General features: G+C 33.8%; 1 protein-coding gene across 1 annotated transcript; it reads right to left on the bottom strand.

Moving 5' to 3' along the window:
- Positions 1-35: 35 nt before the first annotated feature.
- Positions 36-1,309, bottom strand: LOC112466188. Its single transcript, XM_025034139.1, has 3 exons — positions 897-1,309; positions 579-681; positions 36-291 (listed from the first exon to the last, which is right to left on the bottom strand). Exons 1-3 carry the CDS (start codon positions 1,236-1,238, stop codon positions 224-226), a joined length of 513 nt encoding a protein of 170 aa, XP_024889907.1. The 5' UTR covers positions 1,239-1,309; the 3' UTR covers positions 36-223.
- Positions 1,310-1,344: the final 35 nt, after the last annotated feature.

Raw genomic sequence — 1,344 nt, 5'->3', positions numbered from 1 at the left:
CTTTCTTGATATGTTCAATATTTCTGGCAATAACGCAATATTATTGTTACGTTATGCATCGATTGCCATATAAGGCATAAAACAGGTAATTCTTGCGCTAATGTTCCTGGCAATATGCCTTCAACGCGACAGAGACAGGTCTCGCACAGACAGCCAGTTTGGTGCCACAGCCTCCTTGCGATCTTTTTTCGTCACTTGTTCTGAGAAAGGCTCGAGTGCATATTCAAGTACAAGCCTCACGAAACTCTTCCTGCTTGTTCGTGAATAAATTGAAATCAAAGCGATCCTGTACTATATTTGAGCATCGCGCACAAAAAAAAAAAAAAAAAAAATAAAACATAAATCAGAACATCGATTCAGTAAAATGAAAAATATACTTTATACAAGTATAGATCAAAGTTAAATAAAAGTTTTTAACAAAAATATAATGCACAATTAGAATTTAAGCATAAAGTTTCTAATTTTTTATTCAGTATATTTTTTTCATAAAATAATTCTATGTTAACTAATAGCTCAACATTATGTAAAAATTGCATTTTTATCTACATACATAAGCAAACCAAATTCAAAATACTCACTTTGGTTATTTTTCTTCGTTTTGTGAACCACTTTGTCTAATCCGGCCATGTTATTTGGAATTACATAAGATGTGTCAGAGGAGCTCTGCAAATCCCAAGCGTTCTGCAAGATGACATAAGATTAATAAAAATTATTTTTAATACAGACAAATACACATTTACATACTTTTGATATTATAAATTTAATAATATAAACAAAGAGATATGTGAAATAATTAAAGAGAAAAAGTTATATGTGAGACGTAAAAGACAGAAATGTATAAACTAAATTATACAAAAATAATATTCAAAATACACGCTAACAAGAAAATTACCAACCGGATCGCATTCCACATGCAACGGAGCGAGACTGCAGTTTTTGTCTTGTAATGCGGCGAGCTTGTCGTCACATGCCGTTGTATTTTGCGAAATCGGTGATTTAACGTGGTCTAAATTGCTGTCCACACTGCCATGAAAGTTATTCAATACCGGAACTTCGTCAGGTATTCCTTGAAATCCTAAATTATTTTCTCGCGGCGAGAATTTCGTCGATCCGTCGTTGACCGACGTTGTACGAGATAATGCAAAGGGTGATAAATTCTCTTCATTGAAGCATTCGTTAGTTTTATCTACGGGCTTTGGAATTGTACGAATGGTGCCGTTTGCGACGGAACCATTCATACGAAAATCTAACGTACTGACTATATCTAGTGTATCTTCCCTCGAAGTTTCGTTTTCATCTATATCATCTTCACTACCTGCAATACATATATGACACGTGTACATA

The sequence above is a fragment of the Temnothorax curvispinosus genome, unplaced genomic scaffold (assembly GCF_003070985.1).
Source record: "Temnothorax curvispinosus isolate PA1 unplaced genomic scaffold, ASM307098v1 QBEX01015983.1, whole genome shotgun sequence".
Taxonomy (NCBI): domain Eukaryota; kingdom Metazoa; phylum Arthropoda; class Insecta; order Hymenoptera; family Formicidae; genus Temnothorax; species Temnothorax curvispinosus.
Note: the sequence above shows the minus strand (reverse complement) of the source record. Positions and strands in the feature narration are given on the sequence as shown.